The sequence below is a fragment of the Phoxinus phoxinus genome, assembly GCF_949152265.1.
Source record: "Phoxinus phoxinus genome assembly, chromosome: 12".
Lineage (NCBI taxonomy): Eukaryota > Metazoa > Chordata > Actinopteri > Cypriniformes > Leuciscidae > Phoxinus > Phoxinus phoxinus.
The window spans coordinates 15,746,064-15,770,640 of NC_136887.1; the positions used below are offsets into that span (position 1 = coordinate 15,746,064).

Here is a 24,577-nt window from a genome sequence, read left to right on the forward strand (position 1 = left end):
TCTTTCGCCGAGACTGCTCAACCGCCCCCTGTAGCGCCGCGCCGTAAGAAGCGCCGCGCTCAGCGGGTCCCGGAACCTCCCTCCACGAGGAGCTCGCCGCCGCCACCGCCGCTAGCTCCTCTCAACGTGTCGCTTGAGTCGCTCACCGACGGACAACAGCCGCAGCACGCCGCTTTGTCCGTTATGGAGGACGACCAGCAAGCCGTATCAGAGGGGGATGACGATTGCTGTTCGCTTCTCGCTTCGGAGAGCGAGGGATGGGCGAGCTCTGTGGACCTCCCCTCCCCCGCCGTTCCGGAACGTCGAGGAGGGAAGATCAGCATCGAAGCAGAGCTGATGCGTCTGCTCACACAGGCCGTGTCGAGCCTCGGCCTCGAGTGGTCGACGCCCGAACAACCTGCACTCAACCGGCTGGATGGCCGCTTCCTCGCTGGAGACCGCGCTGCGCCCCCCTCCAGACACGCACCCTTTCTTCCTGAGCTTCACGAAGAGGTAGCGAAATCGTGGAAGGCGCCATTTTCAGCCAGAGTACGTACTTCTGCCTCGCCAGCATTCTCCGTAGTGGACGGTGCTCGCGACAGAGGCTACCACGCTCTCCCTCCGGTCGAGGAGGCTGTAGCGACTCACCTTTGCCCACCCTCTGCTGGACGGCGGGCTAAGGGAGTCCTACCATCTAAAGCTTGCCGCACTTCGTCAGCTCTGAACGGCCGCGTGTATTCCGCCGCCGGACAAGCTGCATCGGCGCTGCACACCATGGCGGTGCTCCAAATCCACCAGGCTAACCTCCTCTGCAAGCTAGACGAGGAAGGCCCGGGCGCGATCAGTGTTCCGGACTTACGTAGCGCCACAGACCTCGCTCTTTGCGCTACAAAGTCCGCCGCACACGCCATCGGCAGGATTATGGCCTCAGCTACTGTTTCCGAGAGACATTTGTGGCTGACTCTCTCCGAAATGGCGGAGTCGGAGCGCTCTGCGTTCCTCGACGCTCCCATTTCACCGACTGGCCTCTTCGGATCCTCCGTGAAGGACTTCGCGGACCGATTCGCCGAGGTACAGAAGACTTCGCAGGCCATGAGACATTTTCTGCCAAAGCGCTCCAGTTCCGCAACAGGCCGCCCTAAACAGCCGCCTGCCCGAACTCAGCAGCGCCCCGCGCCCGCCGCACCGGCCCAGCAGCAACAGGCCCGAGAGAGACCACGGTCTCGCTCCGCCGGACGCCGCCCGCCACCGCGTGGTCCTCGGCCCAAGATCTCACTCAAGCCCGAGGCCTCGGCGCCATCCTAGCCCTGCTAGGAAAACGACGGTGTTCGGGTCCCGCTGCGGCCGGACTTCCACCAAAGGTTTTCGCTTGTACAGCCCTAAGTTCCGTGTTTGTACCAGTGTATTTAGCAGCCAACAAACCGGCCGTAAAGCCCGTTTGCCTGCACACAAACGCCGTTTTCACGGCGACCCAGATAAATCTAAAAAAGAGTTTAATTTCTGGTGTTCCGGCCAAGGCCGATGGTGTAATGTGTGTAACTGCAATGCCCACCCAGTGCCCATTCATTCACACAAGCACAGCCCCGTTCAACACAGGGTTTGCACACATAAAATCGGCTCATGCCGGTTGTGCTTTACATGTAGTGAGCGTGCCCACTATCCAGTGCCCACAACTTCTGTAACTTCTGTAAAAACGAAACTAACGAACGGTCAGTCAGTACACAAACACAGTGTCCCCGGTGTTATAAATGTGCCCGCCACCAAGCGCCCACGTTTATTCACAAACATAACGAGCCCCGTAGGGCTCGCCCCGCGTGCTCTCTCTCAACTCAGAGAGTCGAGCGCGCGCGGGACGCATACTGTGTTAAACATGTCCCCCGCCTCAGACGCCACGGCGTCCATGTTACAGCACACGGTTGCTCTCGTGTCGCCGCCATTTCGCGACCAGGGCCCAGATTACATTCAACCCCTAGTCACACGTGCACATGCATGGGAAAGACTTCCCGGGGTCTCAGAATGGGTGCTAGAGACTATAAAAAGAGGCTATTCGCTACAGTTTCATCGACGCCCTCCCCGTTTCACGGGAAAAGTCGAAACCACGGTAAAAACAGAAGTAACACATCTACTTCGAGCCGAAATAGCAAAGCTATTGAGCAAAGGGGCCATAGAGCCTTTATCTCAAGCTCAGAGCGAAGGGGGTCTGTACAGCAGATATTTCCTGGTACCGAAGAAAGACGGGGGTCTCAGACCCATTTTAGATCTAAGGCGTCTGAACAAAACGCTAACAAAGCGGAAGTTCAGAATGCTCACGACCAGAAAAATCCTCGCGCAAATTCGCCGAGGAGACTGGTTTATGGCGATAGATCTGAAAGACGCGTATTTTCACATACAAATTGCGTCACGTCACAGGCGATTTTTGAGATTCGCCTTCGAGGGCCGGGCATATCAGTACACAGTCCTGCCATTCGGCCTATCCCTAGCACCTCGTACATTTACAGTGTGCATGGACGCGGCGCTGGCACCCCTGAGACTCCGAGGCGTTCGAATTCTGAACTATTTGGACGATTGGCTGATTCTAGCTCAATCGTCGTCAGAACTCGCTCACCACAAGACGCTAATACTCGATCACCTCGAGTGCTTAGGTCTGAGAGTCAATTGGGAGAAAAGTTCACTGTTTCCCAGTCAAAGGATCTCCTTTTTAGGACTGGATCTGAACTCACTGTCTATGACAGCACGTCTGTCATCACAGCGCAGGCGAAATACCCTGCAAATGGCGAAATCCTTCCGCAGCGGCCACATAGTGCCGCTCAGGAGATTTCAGAAGATGCTGGGCCTCATGGCCTCAGCCTCTACAGTGCTGCAGTTGGGCCTGCTGCGCATGCGCTTACTACAGTTCTGGTTGAGAACGCGCGTACCGCGCCGAGCATGGTTACACGGTCGTTATCGCCTCAAGGTCACTCAGGAATGCATTTCAGCCCTGACACCATGGAGAGCGTCAGACTGGTACCGGTCAGGTGTAAGCCTGGGGACTTCCTCGAGCCTGAAGGTGGTGTCCACGGACGCGTCCACCTCAGGCTGGGGAGCACTGCTCGACGGCAGACCGCTCTTTGGCCAATGGGCAGAGCGAGCCAAACTACCGCACATAAACTGCCTGGAAATGATGGCAGTGGACTTTGCGCTGAGGCGTTTCTGTCCCCGGATAAAAGGACACCACGTCCTGGTCCGCTCGGACAACGTGTCGGTAGTAGCCTACATAAACCACCAGGGTGGCCTGAGGTCCCGAAACCTATTCAGGTTAGCGGAACGCATACTGGTGTGGGCCCAGCACAACCTGCGCTCGTTAAGAGCAATACACGTGCCAGGCCACTTGAACGTAGGCCCGGACAGACTCTCACGGAACAATGTTCCTACGGGAGAGTGGTCCCTACACACACAGACAGTGCGTCTGCTGTGGAAAAGGTTCGGCAGAGCGGAAATAGACCTGTTTGCAAACCAGGAGAACGCTCACTGCCCAGAATTCTTTTCGAAGAGCGCGAACGCGCTGGCCAGAGTCTGGCCCCGCCGTCCGCTCTATGCCTTTCCTCCTGTCTCACTCCTGCCTCAAGTGCTGGAGCGTATCAAGGAGAGCGGATGCTCGGTACTACTGGTTGCTCCATACTGGACGAATCAGACCTGGTTCCCAGCTTTGATGCGACTGAAAAGTACTGCCCCGTGGCCGATTCCAGTGAGGAGAGACCTCCTCTCACAGGCCAAGGGCGCGATTCTGCATCCTCACCCCGAGCTTTGGTCCCTACACGTATGGGCCATAAACGGGTACCCGCTAACCTCCCAAGAGGAGTGTTAGACACGATCGAGCAAGCTAGGGCTCCGTCTACTAGACGGCTCTACGCTTCCAAATGGTCGGTGTTCTCTGGATGGTGTTCAGATCAAGGTCTGTCACCACTTCAGTGTGGAGAACCGGAGATTCTCTCCTTCTTGCAAGAGCTATTGGATAAGGGAAGAACCCCATCCACGCTCAAAGTCTATGTGGCTGCCATATCAGCGTTCGTTAATCCAACGCTTGGCCGTTCACTAGGCAGGAACGACCTGGTGGTCCGCTTCCTGAGAGGCGCCAGGAGGTTAAACCCTCCAAGGCCTCCTTCAGTCCCCGTTTGGGACCTTTCTACAGTGTTGAACGCTATGAAAGGGGCCCCTTTCGAGCCTATTCACTCAGTTGACATGAAACACCTGTCTTTCAAGACCGTGTTTCTTTTGGCTCTCGCTTCAGTGAAGCGTGTGGGAGACTTGCAAGCGCTCTCAGTAAGAGCTTCTTGTATGGAGTTCGGGCCAAACGACTCTGTAGTCGTATTGAAACCGAAGCATGGGTACGTGCCTAAGTCCCTCAACACACCGTTCAGGGCTCAGGTCATCTCCCTGTCGGCCCTGCCGGCTTCAGAGGACGGAAATAGCTCCCTTTGCCCGGTCAGGGCATTAAGAGCTTATGTGTCCCGCTCCGCTGTTTTTCGACAGACGGAGCAGCTCTTTGTTTCGTTCAGTGGACGCTCCAAGGGGCGAGCCGCGACGAAACAGAGTCTGTCTCGATGGGTAGTGGACGCCATTGCGCTAGCCTACGCATCTAGAGGTTTGGAATGCCCTTTGGGCATCAGAGCACACTCCACGAGAGGCATGGCCTCTTCATGGGCTTGGTATAGCGGAATCTCGCTACAAGATATCTGTATGGCGGCAGGCTGGGCCTCCCCGTCTACATTTATTAGGTTCTATAACCTAGAGGTTCCTGCGTTGCAGGCTAAACTGCTCTCGGTCTAGAAGACTATGTATTAGTGTCCTGCCCCGCGCTGCGGCCCAGGTCACTTCAGTGTTAATATGTATATGTGTTCCTGCCCCGCTGTGCGGCCCAGGTCACTTCAATGTTTAAGCATCACTCACTGACAATGTGTCCCATGAGCATGCTATTACCCCTCATATATATCTATATTTACATATATATGCTATTATGCCTTATGAGGCACTACTATAAAGGGATGATGCTAATTTAGCCGCTCTCCCTATACTTCTTGGGGTAGGCACTTGTATACCAGGGCGCGCGCGCCCTTAGGTGTCTGTGTCGGTCCAAGAGCACGCACGGCGTTTTACATGGGGTTCCCGTAGCGTTCTTCGACGCAGTACGAGAGAACTCTACGTAAGAGAACGTACTCGGTTACTAACGTAACCTCGGTTCTCTCTAGAAGAGGGAACGAGTACTGCGTCTCATGGCCGTGCGTGTCCGCGCTGCGTCGCTTCATTGACGAAAATCGGCGTGTTAGACAGCTATGCTCGTATTTATAGGCCTAGGCCACGCCTGTTTGGGCGGGAGGTGACGCAGAAGGGCGCGAAGCGTCCTCATTGGTCAGCGTCCTGGCCTCGCATAGGCTGTGCTTTTCTGGCAGAGCAGCCAATGGGTGAGCTGTATTGCTCCGCCTAGGTTGTATGCTTCAGAAAAGCGTTTTACATTATTACAAAATTAAGGATTAATTTTAGGCTTCAATCTCGACAAAGAAATATCTTTCCCGTAGCGTTCTTCGACGCAGTACTCGTTCCCTCTTCTAGAGAGAACCGAGGTTACGTTAGTAACCGAGTACGTTTTAATGACATTTTCGGACATGCCCATTGACTCCAATGTTAAATGGGTCCATGGCCAATTCTTTTATAGTCAAAAACTCGAGAGAGGAACCATTGTCAAAAAAATGTTGTCCACCACTCTTGTTCATCCAAAACAAACTACAATATAGACTCAAGGTGTTAAATACCGGAATTATCCTTTAATAATAATTTGTTACAATTTATATAGCGCTTTCTCTGCACTCAAGTGCTTTACATAGAAGGGGGGAATCTCCTTCTCAATTATACTAGTTTTAAATAAGCACCAAACATTCACAAAATTTTATGTAAATACAGGAATCTTTATTTGAATTATCATCTGGAGACTTACAACAATTCCAAGCTGACAAGTGTAGCATGGAAACAACCACACTGTAAACGGTTAGATTTCAACATTATTATAATTGACAAAAAAATCTGCCTTATATCTGCACTTCATGATGCTCTGCTGAACAGATTTCCTTCAGTGGTCCCGAAGATACGCCATGATTTATCTGATGTGTGATGAACGGTCCGGTCCCACTTTACAATCCCAAAGCCGCATGATTCTGATCTATTAAAACATGGTTCAAAGAATCAAAATACAGTTCAACACATCCACTTTAGGTAATCTCAACTGCAACATTTCTGTGTTGCATAATCACCATCATGAGAAAGTACCACAATCAATAGTACTTTGCAATTAATGGCAGCTGCTTCTTCTCACCTTATAGTTTTTTAATGTATAATATTTCATTTTGGCCCGATGTAGGTAACAGTTTTCCCAGTCTTTTTGAGTGTTTCCAGAAGAACATCTGTGTCTTTGTCTGACTCAATGAAGACCTTCTTATTGGGGAGATCAATGTCAAACTTGACATCTGCTAAAAAAACACAACTGAACTATGAACTATGACACAGACTTAAAGGGGCAATGTCCCCACATGAAAAGGCATATCTAATTAAAAAAGAAGAATAGAAAATGAAATTAAGCTACATTTAGGATGTTTTTAACAAATGTAGTTTCACTTGCACAAACATCAAGTTTAAATAGCTTTGACAGGTTAATACACGGTTAAAACGACTTACAGCAGGAGACTGTTTGAAATATAGAAATGCCTACCCAGTTTTTTAAGCACTCGAGTTACTGCACCAGAGCATCCCTCACATGTCATGTCAACAAAAAACTCGTGAGTCTGTCGTGAATGAAGAAAACATATTTGATTAAATTCTGAGAGAGGATCACAAGCTAGCTACAAAGCTAACGTTAAGTGTCTACGAAATTATCTTTAAAAAAAAAAGTGATTTACGATATCCAGATATCTGGCAGCAAAATATATACTGATCTTTGTGAGTTACATTTTTTATTAAATGTGAAATTACCGTCATGATCGATCCGATTGTCTCTGTCAGCTCAAAAGTCTACACAGACTCGCTTTTGCTTGGACTGTTGCTGTTGCTGCACAGATGATGACGCGCTGTTTAGTTTAGGGCTTATCACTAAATTACTAATATTTTTGAACAAAAGCGTTCATTTGAAACACCAACTAAACGTACAATATATCCCCTCAAAGTGCGAATATTGCGAGATAATTTTCTATAATAAATATCACGTTTATATTACGGTTACGAGGCAAAGAGTTACTTTTCATACAATGTACAAACGTTTTAAAAACGTACAATAAATAATTTTACATGATCCCATTTGCTCGACGGTCCCTCTGCAGAGATAATAATAATAATATTAAAACAAGCAAGCAAACAAATATATAAATAATTGAAATAATAAAATAAATAAGAAATACAAAAAAAGAATGCTAATTATACCGAATGTGATTGTTTCAACATAATTTATGTTCGTTTTAATTTAGCTAAAGGCGCAACATGGGATGTGGATGCATGGGCTGTGGATCAACTCTTTCCTTTTCAAAACAGAAACATAAGTCATGTTTGTTGGTTTCATAGACAGTATATAAAAGGTTGGTTTGCTCTGTACCATAGACTGTAAAGGCAGAAGTGAAATCAGCTGACCACCACGTGTTGATTGTCATGTGACAGCAGCAGCAGTGGGAGGACGCGCGCGTCGCGTCGCAGCAGAATCATCATCAGATCTCAGCGGATAGCAGCACAATCACAGAAGGACAGCAGACTCGGATCAGATCATGTCTGCTCATCTGTTCGCGTCTGTGCTGGTAGCATATCCGGGTTCAGATATGGACTTTATAAGCTTCATATAGTAACGTTAGGTGTATATCATTCAGCTGTGCTTACGGTAAGTCCAAGTCTGTCATCTCATGTATGTAGCTAACGTATACATTAGCATAAACAGGAGACAAGACCTTCAGTTGTGACAGCAATCACAGCATTGATAGCTGAAGGCTGTTGGGAACTTCAGGACATATTACTGGTTATTTTTGAAAGAATTACACTTTATTACTGCAGATTAATGTCGTGAACGCTGTAAAGGGAGACATTAAGTGAAAATAACGTTACACTTCAATATTGAGTGCCTTGCCTTCCCAGTATTTCCTAGTGCTATTTCCTAGTAGTATATAATACTGTTATGCTGGTACCACTTTACAATAAGGTTCATTAGTTAATGTATTAACTAACATGAAATAATAACGTTAATGAGCAATACATTTGTTACAGTTTATTCATCTTTGTTAATAAAAAAATACAGCTGTTCATTGTTTGTTCATGTTAGTTCACAGTGCATTACTAAATGTTAACAAATACAACCTTTGATTTTAATAATGTATTATTAAATGTTGATATTAATAAATACTGTAGAAGTATTGTTCATTTTTAGTTAATGTTAACTAAGGTATTTAACTAATGTTAACTAATGAACCTTATTGTAAAGTGTTACCGTTATGCTATACTACATTGACCTAGTTATACCTCCCGTAACATTAGTGAACTAACCATGCTAAAAAATAATCTTTTGGAAATTGATCTTAATGCCTTAATTTTGTTTGTTTTTAAAAGAGTAAAATTCCAACCTTTAAGGACACCAATTTTCTTTGTGAATGAATAATGTATCGTAAAGAAATAAATGTTCTTCCAGGGTGCATAAGTCAGGACACTCCTATGTTAAATTCCTATAGAGGCAGGCAGATTAAATTTTTTAAAGGACAGTTATTTCATGGATCCAGGATACTATGCATCCTGATAAAGTTCCCTTGGCCTTTGTAATTAAAATAGCCCCACATCATCACACACCCTTCACCATAGCTAGAGATTGCCATGGGGTACTTTCCATAAGATCACCTCTCAATGCAAATCAAACCAGCTATTAGGTTAACTGAAATAAAACCACGCCAATCTCTAGGTAAGGTGAAGGGTATGTGATGATGTGGGGCAACATAGGTAATTAAGGCATTAAGATTTCCAAAAGATGATTTTTTTATTCCTATTTTTAGTCAACTTTAGCATGGGTGTGTTCACTAATGCTAAGCACTGTATGTTAGTTAACATGAACTAACAATAACCAATACTTCTACAACATTTATTTTTTAAAATTAGTCAATGTTAATCATAACATTTACTAATATTTTTTAATATTTTTACTAATAGTTTTATAATCAAAATATTTATTTGTAATATTAGGTAATGCAGTGTGACCTAACAAAGAGCAAACAATGAACAATTATATTTTACTAACTAACACTTGACAATTTTATTCAATAACAAGTGAAATTCATGGTCATGAAAGGCTTTTATTTTTCCATTGATCTGTTTTTTTATTGATTTGACTTTTACATACCGAGACAGAGGAGTCAATGGGAACAGTGTATAATGCAAAGCATGGCCACTCCAAAGTCAAACATTGATTTTAGATGTGTGCTAGCACCGAACAACAGAGCTGCTTTGCATTATCATCTGTGTGGTATTCATGCTCCGATAACTGTAGCAAAAGAGCTTTATGAGTCTATCATTTGTGGTTTAATAATTTCAGTTACAGCTTTTACTCCGTGACTGAATGAGTTTGCTGAATTGTCTAAAATCTTTCCACATAATGTGGTTTGGAACAGTTTCAAATAGTTGTGACATCTTTCTGACATACACAACACAACTGGTGTATTTCATACTCATGAGTATTAATATCTTCATTACATGGTCTTTTGATGGTGTCAAGATATTTCTTCTGATATTTAAGTAGGCTCTATATAGAGAGGGAGAAGAAGAAAAATATGTTGAGCCTATTTCAAATGGAGAGAGAGAGCACTTTTATGTGCTATAGTTGTAATAAAAATTATTCAACCCCCATTGCAAATCAGGTTTATTTTCTAAATTTACTTTCAGCTGTTTACAATGAAGTAATTGAAATAGCTTAACACAACAAATGTTTCAAGTGGTAAAAAGCAACTTTTAATGTCTTCTGCAGTCTCAAAAAAAACCTGAATAAATCCCTCACAACAGAGCAAATCTGCAAAGCAGGTGTTGTCTCAAGCACACCTGATGCAACTAATCAATGGCTTCATTAGTTGCACCAGGTGTGCTTGAGCAAGAACACATGAAATACCTGAACTGGCTAGGTTCGTTGAGTGTCACGTTTGACTGCATGTTAGAAATATGTCAAAAGTCAAAAGAATGGTCCACAAAGTTAAGAGAAGATATCATCGCTCTTCACAAACAAGGCATGGGATACAAAAAGATAGCGGAGGCACTAAATGTTCCTAGAGACACCGTTGGAAGTATAGTTTGCAATTTCAAAGTTAAAGGAACCGTGGTTACACTACCTGGACGGGACAGAAAAAGGAAGCTATCAACGGCTGCAAACAGATTTCTGAGAAGGCAAGTTCAGAAAAACCCTTGAGTGACTGCAAAAGACTTGAAGTATGACTTGGTGGCAACAGACACTAAGATTTCAGCTCGCACAGTAAGGCACGTACTAAACGCATGCGGTTTCCATGCCAGAACTCCAAGACGTTCACAACTACAGACCCAAAAGCACAAGAAAAGTCAGCTCCAATTTTCCTTAAATCATATAAATAAGCCACAGATGTTTTGGAATTATGTTCTGTGGAGCGATGAACCAAAACTGAAATCTTTCAGCCCTAAAGATCAGCTGTATGTCTGGAGGAAGGAGAATGAAGCATATGCTGAAAAGAATATGCTGCTTTGCATCCTCTGGCACTGGAATCCTGCAGCGTGTGAAAGCAAGATGGATTCATTGAAGTATCAGGAAATCCTAGGAGAAAACGTCATGCCATCAGTGAGGAAGCTGAACCTTGGGCGTCATTGGACCTTCCAACAGGACAATGATACCAAGCATACATCAAACTCCACCAAGGGTTGGTTGCAGAAGAAGTCCGGGAAGATTCAACAGTGACATCAGTCACCTGACATGAACCCCATAGAAGATCTCTGGTGGGATTTGAAGAAGGCGGTAGCAGCACGCAAACCCAAGGATATTACTCAACTGGAGGCCATTGCTCATGAGGAATTGGCGAAGATTCCTCAGAAACGCTGCCAGAAGCTTGTGTCTGGTTATACATCTCATTTGCAGCACTTCATAACAGTAAAAGGGAGTTTTAAGTACTAAAGATGCTTGAAATTAAGGGGTTGAATAATTTTAAAATGGCAGAAGACATTAAAAGTTGCATTTTCAGATGAAATTGGGAAAACCATGTGAAACATTTGTTGTGTTGAGCCATTTCAATTACTTGTGTTTGATTGGCTCATTGCAAACAGCTGAAAGTCTGTAGATTTTGCCAATAAACCAGATTTGCAATGGAGGTTGAATCATTTTTTGATTCACAACTATATCTGAAAATTAGACGACGCATTAATAATTCTTTCCCGGCACTTTTTCTACATGTATAATAATACAGATTGTGGCTGTGAATGATGCAGTAGTTCATTTGAGCTGCTGTGTGAAATTCTCACTGCTACATCAAAGTGTCCGATATGACTAATGTTGATTGCATAGTCATTTTGCATGTTTAAAATCCTCATATTGTTTTCAGCCTCAAGAGATGGCACAGAAAGGGCACTGTGTGCGTCATGCGTGTGTTCTAGGAGGGCTATTAACTCTGTTCATTTGTCTGCGATCACAGTTCCTGTAGATGCAGCGTCTCCGCAGGGAAGCTTTTGATCAGTGAAGCTATCAGTGGCAAATTACACCCTACCAAAGCAAACATGGCCTCTGATAGCAACTATCAGGATGGTAAACCAATTTCCTTTGCAATATGGAACACTGATTGTGACTGTTGTTGTTGTTGTTTTTTTGCTAACCTTAGTGAAAGATGATGTTGAATGAACAAACATGCACTACTGTTCAAAAAGTTTGAAGTCAGTAAGATTGTTTTTGTAAAAAAATTAATACTTTTTTTTTGTAAGGATGCATTAAATTGATCAAAAGTGACGGTAAACACATTTATAATGTAACAAAAGATTTTGAATTCAAATAAATGCTGTTTTTTGAGCTTTCTATTCATTTAAATAATCCTCAAAAAAGAGTGTATCGCAGTCTCCACAAATAGATTAAGCAGCACATCTGCTTCCAACATTGGTGATAATAAGAAATGTCAAATCAGCACATTAGAAAGATTTCTGAAGGATCATGTGACACTGAAGACTGGAGTAATGATGCTGAAAATTCAGCTTTCCAATCACAGGAACAATTTACATTTCAAAATGCATCAAAACCAAAAACAGTTATTTTAAATGGTAATAATATTTCACCGATTATAACTGCTTTTACTGTGTTTTTGTTCAAATAAATAGGCAGTCATAAGAATATAAAACAATCTTGCCAACGCCAAACTTTTGAACAGTGGTGTATGTGTTTTTTTCTTCTTCTATTCAATGTTTAATATTATATGAAAGCTATATCTGTGTGTTGGTCCTAGGCCCAGATTTTTCTAGAAGAGAAGAGAGCCCCACTGAAGACGAACCCATCCGCTCACCTGGTTCCCCACGGCAGACCGAATATGAGCGGATCGGAGGAAGAACAGGATCCTCGTAAGCACTGTGATCTTCGCCTTTTAAAACTTTTATGTTCATTGACCTATTATAATTGTTTCATTTTGTTCAGTTTTTTCCAGACTATAATTCATTTACTGAAAGGAAATATTGGCACGGGACTGCTCGGATTGCCTCTGGCTGTGAAGAATGCAGGACTCGTGGTAGGACAGAACATTTAATTTGGAGATTAATGCATTATGATTTTGCGGATTTATTTTTAACTGTTCTGGTTTATCTTGTATCCTCATTGTGGCAGTTGTTGTATGTCCTTATCTGAACATGATCTATTGTCAACATCATGTCAGCCTTTCATTTTCATGTATCTTTTCCTTCTCATAAGTGTTATGAGTGTATTTGAACGGGCGGCACAAACCGTGATTGTTCATGTGTGTACAGCCTTCTGGTTAGAGAACAGTATTTTTATGGGTTGTCATTTTGTTCCCACTGACTGAGATCTGGTCATGAGGTAGTATAAGGTGTAGCAAAAAACAACTATATTGTTTCTATAAACTATGGTATTTGTTATGAGAAACAGAAACCTAAGCACATTTAGTATAAATATAAATGCAAAAAATAAAAATGGCATATACTCAGAACAAAAATGACTGTTATATTTTATCATTCCGCTTATACATTTAATACATTATACATGACTATTTTAATATATTTACATTTAATATGAATATACCACATTTCTGCCTAAATACCATGGTTACAGTTGGTGTTAATACTACAGCAAATCCATGGTAAATATTGGTGATCAGTGCGACTTCTGCAGTGTGAAGAAATGTTAGTGTCATTGGCATGAAAATAAATATTAATAAAAAAAAATGCTGGCTTTTTACAGAATTTAAGGAAACAAAAGACTAGAATTATAACATTTATTTTATATTTTTAATACTTGCATCTTTCATAATCTGGTTTCAAGATTTGTTTTCCTACCTCGATGTACACTACCATAAAAAAAAAAGATTTCCGATGTTCTATTAGAGAATACAAAGTATTTTATGCTCTTTGTTCAAAAATACAGTGATATCGTGAAATATTATTACAATTTAGTGTTTTAATGCATTATTAATGTGCTATCATGACTGTTTTCTATTTTAATATATTTTAAAATGTAATTAATTCCTGTGATGCAAAGCTACATATTCAGCATCATTACTCCAGTCTTCAGTGTCACATGATCCTTCAGAAATCATTCTAATATGCTGATCTGATGCACAAGAAACATTTCTTACTATTATCAATGTTGAAAACGGTTGTGCTGCTTCATATTTTTTCAAATTATTTTTTCAAAATAAGATTTTATTTGAAATAGAAATATTTTGTAACATTATAAACGCCTTTACTTCCAATATTTTATCAATTTAATGTCCTTCATTCTGAATAAAAGTATTAAAGGAACCGTATGTAAGATTTCAATTAATCATAAAATGGCTTTGATATGTCAGTAGACATTCGGAAATCATGTTCGTTTCAAATACTTATATCACTGACAACAGTAGTCCGGCCAGGATATTGTCATTTAAAAGTGAAGTTGCAGCCCTCAACTGATGTTGATGTTGTCATCTTGTGTTTTGGCCTGAAGCGCCACCCTCCACCTATCTACCAATCACGAAGTCAGTAGTGTTTCGGCATCCGGGTTGCCAGCTCTGCTCTAGTCTGCTCTAATCTACCCTAACTCTAGTCGGATAAAAACTGTCTAATGTTACGAAACCTATCTGGCAACCTCGAGACAGGGGGGAGGGGGAGGGGGAGGGGATACACCGCTCTACAGTAATTTGAAAGTGATTGCAATACCATTTTTGGCCACAATCTTACATACGGTTCCTTTAATTTATGTTAATTGTACTGACCCCAAACTTTTGAAGAGTAATATGTCAATTTTTTATATTTTTTATATATATATCTGTTTTGTTTCTATTTAATTGTATGCACCAGTCAAATCATGACTTTAAAAAATAATAATAGCACACCCTCAACAATGTTCGTAATTTAGTGCTTTATTCATGTCGATAGCACAAACTAAGTTTAGAAGCCATGTTTACAGTCTCTGAAGAGCAACCTCTCTCAGCATCAGGTGAGGACACCGGGACAACAATACACAGTCTGACAGTGTTTCCACCTTATCAACGATGACACAGATGTGTAGCCACATCCCTGAAGAATGCCTCCTGCCAGACGAATATCACGCTTTGACCTTTTTGTCAGTTGTATTTTTAGGGATACTTTGTGTAGTTGCACCACAACATTACTATTCCTTATCATATAAAACCCTTCCTCCCAAATTGTTCTCTAGACTGCATAGTGGGGATGCACAAACCTAACCAGTTAAATGTTAAGAAGTGTTTTAAATATGCAGAAACAAAAATTAGAGTGTGCAAATTCTGTGTTCAACACTGATAATAATAAGAAATGTTTCTTGAACATAAAATCAGCATATTAGAAGACTGGAGTAATGATGCTTAAAATTCAGTTTTACCATCACAGGAATAAATTACATTTTAAAATAGATTTAAATAAATATATTTATTTCCAGTTAAGTTTGTGTTGTGCATTTTCACATCTATGTTCAAAAAGAGAGGTGACCGTTTGCAAGTTAAACCAGCTTTATCCTTGTGTTGATGTTCTCCGTCTCTTATGTTGCAGGTGGGGCCTTTAAGTCTTCTGGCCATGGGAATAGTGGCTATACATTGCATGAACCTCCTTGTGAAATGTGCACATCATCTAAGCGTAAAGTAAGAATAAACAGCTTGAATGATTTTAGAAATACCGCCCCTCATGTTCTTGACAGGTTTTTTGACACACGACACCCTTTTGTTGTTCTACCATGGTGAATTAGAGTTTAGTTTTGTTTGCTTTATCATTTGTATCTTTCCAGATATTTTTACAAAAGTTTCAAAGCTTCATATAGTCAGTGTTAAAGGGATGGTTCACCCAAAAATGAAAATCCTGACAGTTGACGGTAGCCATTGACTTCCATAGTATTCTTTTTTTCCTACTATGGAAGTCAATGGCTACTGTCACTCACTGGTTACCAACATTCTCCAAAATATCTTCCTTTGTCTTCAAAAGAAGAAAGAAACTTGAGGATGAGTAAATATGACAACATTTTTATTTTGGGGGGAGCTATCCCTTTAAACACGAAAGAACACGATTAATTGCGATCAATCGAATCCAAAATAAAAGTTTGTTTTTACATAATATGTGTGTATAATTATTTTGTATATATAAATACACAGACATGCATGTGTATATATTTGTATTTATATACTGCATATAGATTTTTATATGATTTATATTCTATATAAATATAACTATTTTATATGTAAATTAAAAAAATTCTTAAATATATACATGCTTGTGTGTGTATTTATATATACAAAATAATTATATACACACACATATATTATGTAAACACAAACTTTTATTTTGGATTCGATTAATCGTTTACAGTCCTAATATATATATATATATGTATATATATAATATATATAGGGCTGTCGCTTGAATTCATGGACCAAATTAGTTAATTAATCCATGGTTTAAAAATTACATTTTGGTGTTTGTTCAGGAACATTTTTAGTAGAATATATAAATTAAGTTTTTGTGTTTCTGTCATGTAATTGACTTAAATGACACACTTTTTTATTATATTTAGGATGGGCAAGCCCTTTCTTTCTTATGGAGATGCAGTGGAGCATGGCATGGAGAACGTGCCATGGCTGAGCAGACACTCAGTGTGGGGAAGGTAACTGAATGGCTTTGTTTCAGTGCTTACAAGGCAGTTTTTTGTTTGAATTCAGAAGTCTGTTAAAGTTGACGTGCAGTTTGTGCTGTTCTCACCATAATCTTTGACCACTTGTCACTTGTGACTCTTTCAGCACCTGGTTTATGTGCAACGTCACTGTTTCACATCTTGCACATGATAGCATACAGTATAGTAATCATAAACTTCTGTTTAAATGGTTGGAGTCTAAGATTTTTTTTAATTGTTTTTGGAAGTCTTACGGTAATATTGTGAAATATTATTAGTTTAAAAGAACTGTTTTCTATTTGAATAAATTTAAAAATGTATTTTATTCCTGTGATAATGTGATGACAGCTGAATTTTCTGCATTATTACTCCAGTCTTCAGTGTCACATGATCCTTCAGAAATCATAATAATATGATGATTTGCTGATCAAGAAACATTTATTATTATTATCAATGCTGAAAACAAGTGCTGCTTAATATTTTTGTGAAAACAGTTATTTATTTTTGATGAATAGAAAGTTCAAAGAACATAATTTTTTTTAATAACATTATACTTGTCTTTACGGTCACTTTTGATCAATTTTAAGCATCCTTGCTTAATAAAAGTATACATTTCTGTCACAAAAAAATAAAAATAAAGAATCTTGCTGACCCCAAACATTGAACAGTAGTGTATGTGTGCTTACTGGGCAGCTTGTCTAAATTAACTTGAGACTTTTAGATAACTAAAAATAGTTAGACCTGTACCTGATCATAATGATTTGATTTTGTTTTTCGGCTTTCAGGCGTGTGGTAAATATGTTCCTCAACATAACCCAGCTGGGCTTCTGCTGCGTGTACTTTGTGTTCCTCAGTGACAATGTCAAACAGGTGAGAGATCTTTAAATACAGAAGAAGATACATTTTCCAGGTTTTAATAAAATAATAAACTTTAAAATCACACAGCGTAATTTCCTTTACTATCATATTATTAAATAAGGTTGGATGATCGTGATGTAATATGCCAAAGTCACTAGTTTTATTTGCGTAGAATGAATAAACTGCTACAAATATTTTCCCTAAATGCATTGTCTCTCTTTGGACAAAAGCTTCATGCAAATGTATAAAATGTAAATGCTTCAAAAAAATGCTGAGTGATTTTGTTTTCACCACAAGAGGGCAGCATTGCCTTTTCACTTCATTTGGATAAACCACCTGGGTTTGCTTCTCCCCTACAAAAATATGTTCTTCCTTTCTTTAATTTTGAACCTACAAATGAAAAATTATTTCAGTACAATCTGTCATATTGTTATTGCCATAAAGCAATCTTTCCATTGTAGGTGGTTGAGACTGCCAATGCGACAACAGTGAACTGTCACAACAACGAGACCGCAGTGACCGTCCCCAGCTACGACTCTCGCCTCTACATGCTCTTCTTCCTGCCCTTCATCATCGTGTTGGTGTTTATCCGCAACCTCAAGTACTTGGCTCCTCTGTCGTTCGTAGCAAACATTTCCATGTGTGTCAGCCTGGTCCTCATATACTACTACTGTCTGACGGTAAGACGCATTAAACACGCAACACACACTCAGTGCACAAAGTATGTTGAAAGTGTATCTTCGTTGCATACATTGCTTCATTATTTATTGTAAATAGTGTCATATATGATACATACTTTAGCCCACAATACAATTGAGCAGTCCAAAGAAGATTTGAACACTTAAGCCACACTATGTATGAATTTAATTGCATTATATAACAAAGTATTAATCCAATTGGTATTTATTTTAGACACATTTAAAGCACAGACACACTTTTCAGGCAAACCTTTTTTTTTTTTTAGTTTTAACTACCTAACCCTATACACTGAAACCATGTATGTACACTATAAGTGCATTGTATCAAATGATACAACACTTAAATAAAAGTTAAAACACTTATAATACAATAATACAACAATACATCCTCTGCTCCAAGCCATTTTCAGGACCAAGCCTTCTCCCCTGGGCTGCTGATTCAGTATCGGGTGTTATGGATGTAAAGTTAAGTGTAAATGACAGGTTTCAGGGTTGTTTTTCAGGGCCCATTTCCTATTGAACCGCTTTAAATGCTTTAAATCAGACCCCCCGCCTGTAATTGGCAAGGCAGCTGCTGAGAAACGAGCAAGTGGGTAACACAATTTCTCAGTGAGGGAAGAAAGTTTGTCATGGTGGAAACAGCAAGAGGAAGTTGCATGGCTGAAGATTGCAAATTGGTTTGTTGTTCGCAACAACATTATTTGTGAAGAGTCAGGGATTTCAAGAATGCTTACAGAGCTGCAAAAAGGACACTAAATGTTCCTCTAAAAGCATCCTGAACCTGAACAGCACATCATAAGATCACTGTAAATTCAGTGGTTTACAGTCATGATTTTGTTCACATAACATTTATGCTCTAAAACATCATTTAAAATCAGTCTGATTTATAGTGTCCCAAAAGTATGAGACTTTGTCAATCTAAATAATATATACTGTATTCAAATATTTCTTATTGATTATTCATTATAACTCAAATTTGGGTTTAAAACGGTTAAAATCTCGGTTAACTATTTAACTTTTATATTTGTTCAATTAAATTGGAAAAAAAAAAAACTTTCAGCAAGGATGCATTAAATTGTAAACAAATGACAGTAAAGACATTTATAATGTTGCAACAGATATTGATTTTAAGTTTCTTTTGAACTTACTTTTTTTCAGGATTCTTTAATAAATAGAATCACAAATAAATGAAGCAGCACAACTGTTTTCAACATTTATAGTTATAAGAAATTAAGTAATGATGGTGAAAATTCAGCTTTGCCATCACAGGAATAAATAGACAATATTTAAATAGACAAGAGTTAGTTGAAATTAGAATGGGAAATCACAGTATTACTGTATTTTTGGTCAAATAAATGTAGCTTTGGTGAGCATAAGAGACTTAAACAAATTTACTTTGTATGATGGTGTATATAAGTATTCTTAAATATAATTATAAAGACATTTCAATAAATCAGAGAATGCAAAGCATCAGCTTTTTCTTGGTTTCAGGCTTTTGGACCTCAATATATATTCATGTAAATGTTTTTTTAAATATTCTCAATGTCGCATGTTTTCTATTCTTGTTTTGCATCGTCAGAATATCCCATACCCCATCAACCTCCCTCTGGCGGGACGGGCAGTCGACTATCCTCTCTTCTTTGGAACGGCTGTATTCGCCTTTGAGGGAATTGGAGTTGTAAGTTTTTCTTTTGCTCTGATATTTAGTTTGTCACCAAAGAAGTATTATTCAGGAGAAAAAAGTTCAATTCATAAAGGTGTCGCTCTCTGTCTTCATCATTTACAGGTGCTACCGCTTGAGAATAAGATGCAGAATCCCAGAAAGTTCCCCATGGTTCTGTATCTTGGCATGGGCATCGTCACCACCCTCTACATCTCCCTGGGCACCATCGGCTACATTGGCTTTGGAGAGCAAATTCGGGGGAGCATCACATTAAACTTACCATTGTGCTGGTGAGTGCCAGGGAATCTTTAATGTGTATTGTCTTCTAGTCACACTTTTTATTTATTTAGATTTTGTTGATGATGAAAAAAAATCATATAAACTGAAATTATGCAAGACCTCAGGGTTTATATTTTATTAATGCATTAGTATCATGCTCATATCCATTACCCATATTCACAAAGCGGATTAAAAATGGATCAACACATTTTTTTTTTTTCGTGATTGCTCGTTCAAAAGTTTGAGGTAATTAAGATTTTATAAAAAGAAAATAATGCTTTAGTCAGCAAGGACACATTAAAAGGGATCAAAAGGGATCGTAAAGACATTTTATTTAAAGAAATGAATATCTTTATTCAGCAAGGATGCATTCAATTTTCTATTTTAAATAAATGCTGTTCTTTTGAACTTTCTATTCATCAGAGAATCCTGAAAAAAAAAGTCAGTTTCCACAAAATTATTAAACAGCAAAACTGTTTTCTACTACTAATAATAAATGTTCCTTGAGCAGCAAATCATCATATTAGAATAATTTCTGAAGTATCATGTGACACTGAAGACTGGAGTAATGATGCTGAACATTTAGCTTTGCCATCACGTGAATAAAGTACATTTTAAGATATACAAATTGTAGTAATATTCAAAACATTGCTGTATTTTTTGTCAAATACATGCAGCCTTGGTGAGCATAAGAGACTTTTCAAAAGCTTGTTTTTTTTTTTTTTTTTTTATAAAAAAATCATTCTGACCCTAAACTTTTGAAAGGTAGTTTGACATAAATGACTGCAGAAATAAGAAATGCATGTAATGTGTGTCTGTTCTGTAGGTTATATCAGGTCGTGAAGCTGCTTTACTCTTTCGGGATCTACATCACCTACGCGCTGCAGTTCTACGTGTCAGCCGAAATCCTGATCCCGCCGGCGGTGGCGCGCTGCGGTCCCAGGTGGGCGGTGATGGTGGACCTCAGCATCCGCGTGGCTCTCGTAGGCCTCACATGTGAGTCAACAGAAACACCTTGACACACCTCTTCACTCCAGCAGTCTATCAGGCAAATCCATCAGCCATACTTCGAAAGTCAGGAGCGTTCTCAACGGCTCATTTGCTTGGGCACACGTCCATGCGAGTGTCAAACGTCTCCTTTTCACCGCAGCTCGAGGTTGTTCAGGCACTTCGCAGGGCATTTGTCATTGTTAGGTGAAGTCTATTTTTACCTTTTGTCACTTTTTCTGAAATAAGCCAAACCTTGAACACAACACTGCCCTACAAAGGCAAAAGACCTTAAAGGACAAGTTCGGTATTTTACACTTAAAGCCCTGTTTACAGATCGTATCTGATGAAATAGAACGGTTAAGATTAAAATTTGGACACATGCTCCTGTCCCGAGAATTTTAGTTTTATTTAGCGTTTGTGGACCTATTTTGCCAAACGCGTCACACCCAGATTCTTCCGTTGAGAGCTTGAATAATAGACACCAGTTGGTGGCGATAATGCACCTTTGCCGATTGCAAGCAAACCGCTGGCATTTCATTGAATACACAGAAGAAGCAGAAGAAGAAGCGGCGGAGGAATAACGTACCTCACACAGCACATTCAATACAATCAATGGAGTTGGACAAACACTACGATAAAACCTGTTGGAATGCATCTTTTTCAGCGTTTTTTTTTGGGCCCGTATCAGTGAACACCCCTGACCACTCGGTGAGTTTCACGTCTTTGTAAACGAAAGTTTAATGTGTTTTAGGAAGGAATCTGCCAGTGCACATAGACAACCATTGTGTGGGGGTGGGGGGGGGAAGCGAAATAAACCCAAAATTCTCGGGACTGGAGCATGTGTCCAAATTTTAAACTTAACCGTTCTATTTCATCAGATACGATCTGTAAATAGGGCTTTAAGTGTAAAATACCGAACTTGTCCTTTAACTCGCTAGAGTGTGGAGCTGAGAAAAATGACTGTAAAGATTTTTAGTTGTCCAGCTAAATTAATTATAGGTAGGACACTGGAAATCTGGCAATTAGATGGTTTAGTAATGAAAATTATCTACATATAATAAATACAATAAATGATTTTTTGACCACTATTTTGAAGTTAATGTACTCTGCCTTTGTATTGTCTGTAAAAAGCGAGAAGTCACCAGTACCAGTACGGCAACTTCCACATTATCAATACTTGTTTGCTGATCACCGTTTACAAAATCATTATATTAACACCTGTATAAAATCTAGGGATCATGGAATTTATTTTGGATGATTTACAATTGCTTTGTTATATGGAGCAGTTTGGTAGCCTATTCATTATAGCTGACTAGCCTATCTATGCTATAGGCTGCTACCTACAGTAGCTAAATTAAGTAGATTGCGATCAATCTAATTTGTTTGTCTTTTGTGTTACTTGACCTTGATGTCTGCGTTTCAAAGGCATCTCAACTATCATTTTCCTTTGAGAGCAATGGGCCATCCTTAAATGCTATTCGTAAAAACAACCACTCAACTATTTACTTTACCTACACTATTATTCAGGTATTGTGTGAGTCAGAAGTGCTTCAGTGACAGATGACACGGGCTACACCGTAATTTAAACACAGCAAGCTTTAATGGACAGTAAAACAAAGGCAGAATGCAGTAACTGGTGTTACGGTGTTCTGCCTTGGTTTCTCTTGTGCTTTTGGAAGTTACTGTTAAGACAACCCATTATTTTCTCGAACGGAATTGACTTAAGATGCTTATTCATATGATAAAGAAGCTCTTGAATGTCCCAAAAACATCAATAATTAATTTTCGACCAAAAATGAACTATTGATTACTGTCTGAACCGAGAATGTTTTCGGCGTGTGACTCAGCGCTAGGATAGATTTTCGGATGGAGTGCTGAAAGTAAATGAGCTCTGTGTTTTGGTTGGACAATGTAGGTGGGTTGAAGAAGGTGGTCAGGTAGTGTAGTGGACATGAAAGCGTGCCTCTTTTGCTGTTGGTGAAGGTTTAGCTCCTTTTTTATATATATCCGTGAATGGCACGTGCTTGATCAAACCACTCTACTTTCAGCACAACAGCTACATCCCAGACCTTTAAATGTATTTTTAGAAATATCCGGGGTTAGTGTTTTTTTTTTTTTAGCAGTTGTATTGATTTCCTTTGAAACCTGAGGATGTTAATTCCTGTTTGACACGTGAGGTGTGTTCTCACATGAGCAGCAGTGGCCGTTCTGCTCTGACAGTGTTTTCTTCACTAGGAGGCAGTCTTGAACACGGCTTCCACTTATATGAGCAGCCTGTTAATCTTAATATGCTTTACTTAGTCTCAAGTTGGGAACCAAACACGCAGACTACATATTAATGCATTTTTCAAATGTTCGTCAAATCAAACAAACCAAAAGCTGAATAAACTATCAGCTTTTTTTTTTAAATCAGGTTTGTATTCTCGCAGATCAATTATAGGGTGTAAGGCCTGTGATTATGGGTTGTTCAGCTTTCTGAATATTAATCGCACAGGATGCGAGTATGAGGTGAAGATGCCGTCAAAGCACCTTCACAGTTCATCACGCTTTGCGCCGGGCAGTTACAAATGGGCATGTCCAGGAGTACCTAATCAAAGCTTGTGCTGACCGCAATCTGTTGTCATTTTCTCAGAATGATATTTTTAGAGATGATACATTTTCAGATGGTGTTCAGCTTCCAGACATTTTTAGCTGTTCATCACGCCCTCCATTTGAAAGTCACTGACTTCGGGTCAAGATTGTGTAGCCAGCAAATACATTTTGTACGTCTGTCTGATTTTTTTTATATATTTTATATATATATATATATATATACTACCATATATGCGAATATACTACCATTCAAAAGTTTGGGGTCAGAGATTGATTTCTTCTTTTTTGTGAAAGAAATGAATACTTAACTTCAGCAAGGATGCATTAAATTGAGTAAAAGCAATGTGACAAAAAAAATTTTTTTCAAATAAAGGCTGTTCTTTTGATGAAAAAAAAAAACTTAATTCAAGATATATTTGCTGATACAAGTATTAATACGCAATTTTTCCTTGTTTTTAAAACGTGACATTGCCACATCTCGAACTTCCTCGTTACGACAACCTCTCGATGCCTCAGTCTTTGTGTTTTCCAACTTTTGTCCTGGTTTGCAGCTTCGCCTGAAGTTTTCAGTCCATTTGGATGATCTCCGTGTAAGCACAGAATAAAGCATAGCGTTCTTCTGTCTGCTCAGCAGTTTGCATCAATATTCACTCGGTAGCATTTGCATCTTAACTCTCTTTTTTTTCAATTCTGAAACCAAACTCTAACGATGGAGACTCTCTGCATTGAGGGGCAGACAGGACGTGGTTGAGAGTGCCTTTGTCTTGAAGATGAAGAGACCAAGAGACTGTGACGTCTCATTTGTAGATCTCCAGAGAGAAGCGAGAGGGCTTCATCTAGCACACAGAGCTGAGGCTCTTCTTCCACCTCGTGTGATCACAAGTGCATGCAGAATCCATCAAAGGCCAACGGCGGCTGTGCTGTGCTGATAGTGGGGATTCAGTAAGCACGCGTTGCAGAGAATAACGTTAGAAGACAAGAACACGGTGTTTGACAAGAGGACTAATCCTTTACCCTTAAGGGGCTTCACTGCTGTGCTGACTGACATATAGGTGGCATATTGAACATGTTTATAGAGCTGCCTGTGCAAATGAATAACATCACTTCAAAAGAATGTGATCGGTTACAAAACCTGCACATTTATACAGATACACGGCACAAACATCAACA

At 40.1% G+C, this 24,577-nt stretch overlaps 2 protein-coding genes across 2 annotated transcripts in view; one reads left to right on the forward strand and one right to left on the reverse strand.

Moving 5' to 3' along the window:
- Positions 1–5,897: 5,897 nt before the first annotated feature.
- Positions 5,898–7,101, reverse strand: atox1 (antioxidant 1 copper chaperone). The gene is made up of 4 exons (XM_079631326.1): positions 6,976–7,101; positions 6,716–6,788; positions 6,323–6,473; positions 5,898–6,169 (listed from the first exon to the last, which is right to left on the reverse strand). The coding sequence occupies exons 1-3, from the start codon at positions 6,979–6,981 to the stop codon at positions 6,349–6,351; spliced, it is 204 nt and encodes a 67-aa protein (XP_079487452.1). The 5' UTR covers positions 6,982–7,101; the 3' UTR covers positions 5,898–6,169; positions 6,323–6,348.
- Positions 7,102–7,591: 490 nt separating this feature from the next.
- The window catches only part of slc36a1 (solute carrier family 36 member 1), a 38,373-nt gene continuing 21,387 nt past the window's right edge, over positions 7,592–24,577 (forward strand). Inside the window, exons 1-11 of the mRNA XM_079631327.1 lie at positions 7,592–7,864; positions 11,658–11,767; positions 12,453–12,564; positions 12,638–12,728; positions 15,220–15,308; positions 16,232–16,321; positions 17,113–17,197; positions 17,647–17,865; positions 19,463–19,561; positions 19,670–19,836; positions 20,652–20,821. Coding sequence (XP_079487453.1) covers positions 11,740–11,767; positions 12,453–12,564; positions 12,638–12,728; positions 15,220–15,308; positions 16,232–16,321; positions 17,113–17,197; positions 17,647–17,865; positions 19,463–19,561; positions 19,670–19,836; positions 20,652–20,821 — 1,150 coding nt within the window. The 5' untranslated portion in view covers positions 7,592–7,864; positions 11,658–11,739. The remainder of the gene's footprint in view (positions 7,865–11,657; positions 11,768–12,452; positions 12,565–12,637; positions 12,729–15,219; positions 15,309–16,231; positions 16,322–17,112; positions 17,198–17,646; positions 17,866–19,462; positions 19,562–19,669; positions 19,837–20,651; positions 20,822–24,577) is intronic.

Coding starts and splice junctions, on each gene's coding strand:
- atox1 (XM_079631326.1), bottom strand. Junction 6,474..6,715: donor TCGAGTGCTTAAAAAACTGG/GTAGGCATTTCT, acceptor TTTTTTTAGCAG/ATGTCAAGTTTGACATTGAT.